Below are 367 nucleotides of genomic sequence, written 5' to 3' on the forward strand. Positions count from 1 at the left end.
GGGCGTCCACGTAGTTGGCAGGGTCCTCTGAGAGCAGCTTCAGGACCCGCACATGCCCCCCCGGGCACTGGGCAAAGACGTCGGTGAAGGTGCCTCCGCGGTCGATGGCAAAATGGAAGCGCCCCTCGGGGCTGCCCATGGCGGCGGGGCTGGAGTCCAGCAGGAACTCCTCAGACTGCAGTCCTGGGAACACTGGACAGAGGCCAGGGGTCAGCGGGGAGGGGTTTACCCTCAGGGGGTCAGCGGAGAGGGGCTCACGCTCAGGGGCGGGCAGAGCTGGGAGGGGCATCCAGGTCTGGGAGGAGGCGGAGCTGCAGGACCAGGCTCAGAGGCAGCCTGAGGCAGGGCCAGGGCCAGGGCCAGGCAG

At 69.2% G+C, this 367-nt stretch overlaps 1 protein-coding gene across 1 annotated transcript in view; it reads right to left on the reverse strand.

Annotated features, from left to right (window-relative positions):
• Positions 1-361, reverse strand: part of OPLAH (5-oxoprolinase (ATP-hydrolysing)) — a 9,940-nt gene extending 9,579 nt beyond the window's left edge. The window contains exon 1 of the mRNA XM_014538693.1: positions 5-361. Within this exon, the coding sequence (XP_014394179.1) occupies positions 5-289 (285 nt within the window). The 5' untranslated portion in view covers positions 290-361. The remainder of the gene's footprint in view (positions 1-4) is intronic.
• Positions 362-367: the final 6 nt, after the last annotated feature.

The sequence above is a fragment of the Myotis brandtii genome, unplaced genomic scaffold (assembly GCF_000412655.1).
Source record: "Myotis brandtii unplaced genomic scaffold, ASM41265v1 scaffold1956, whole genome shotgun sequence".
NCBI lineage: Eukaryota > Metazoa > Chordata > Mammalia > Chiroptera > Vespertilionidae > Myotis > Myotis brandtii.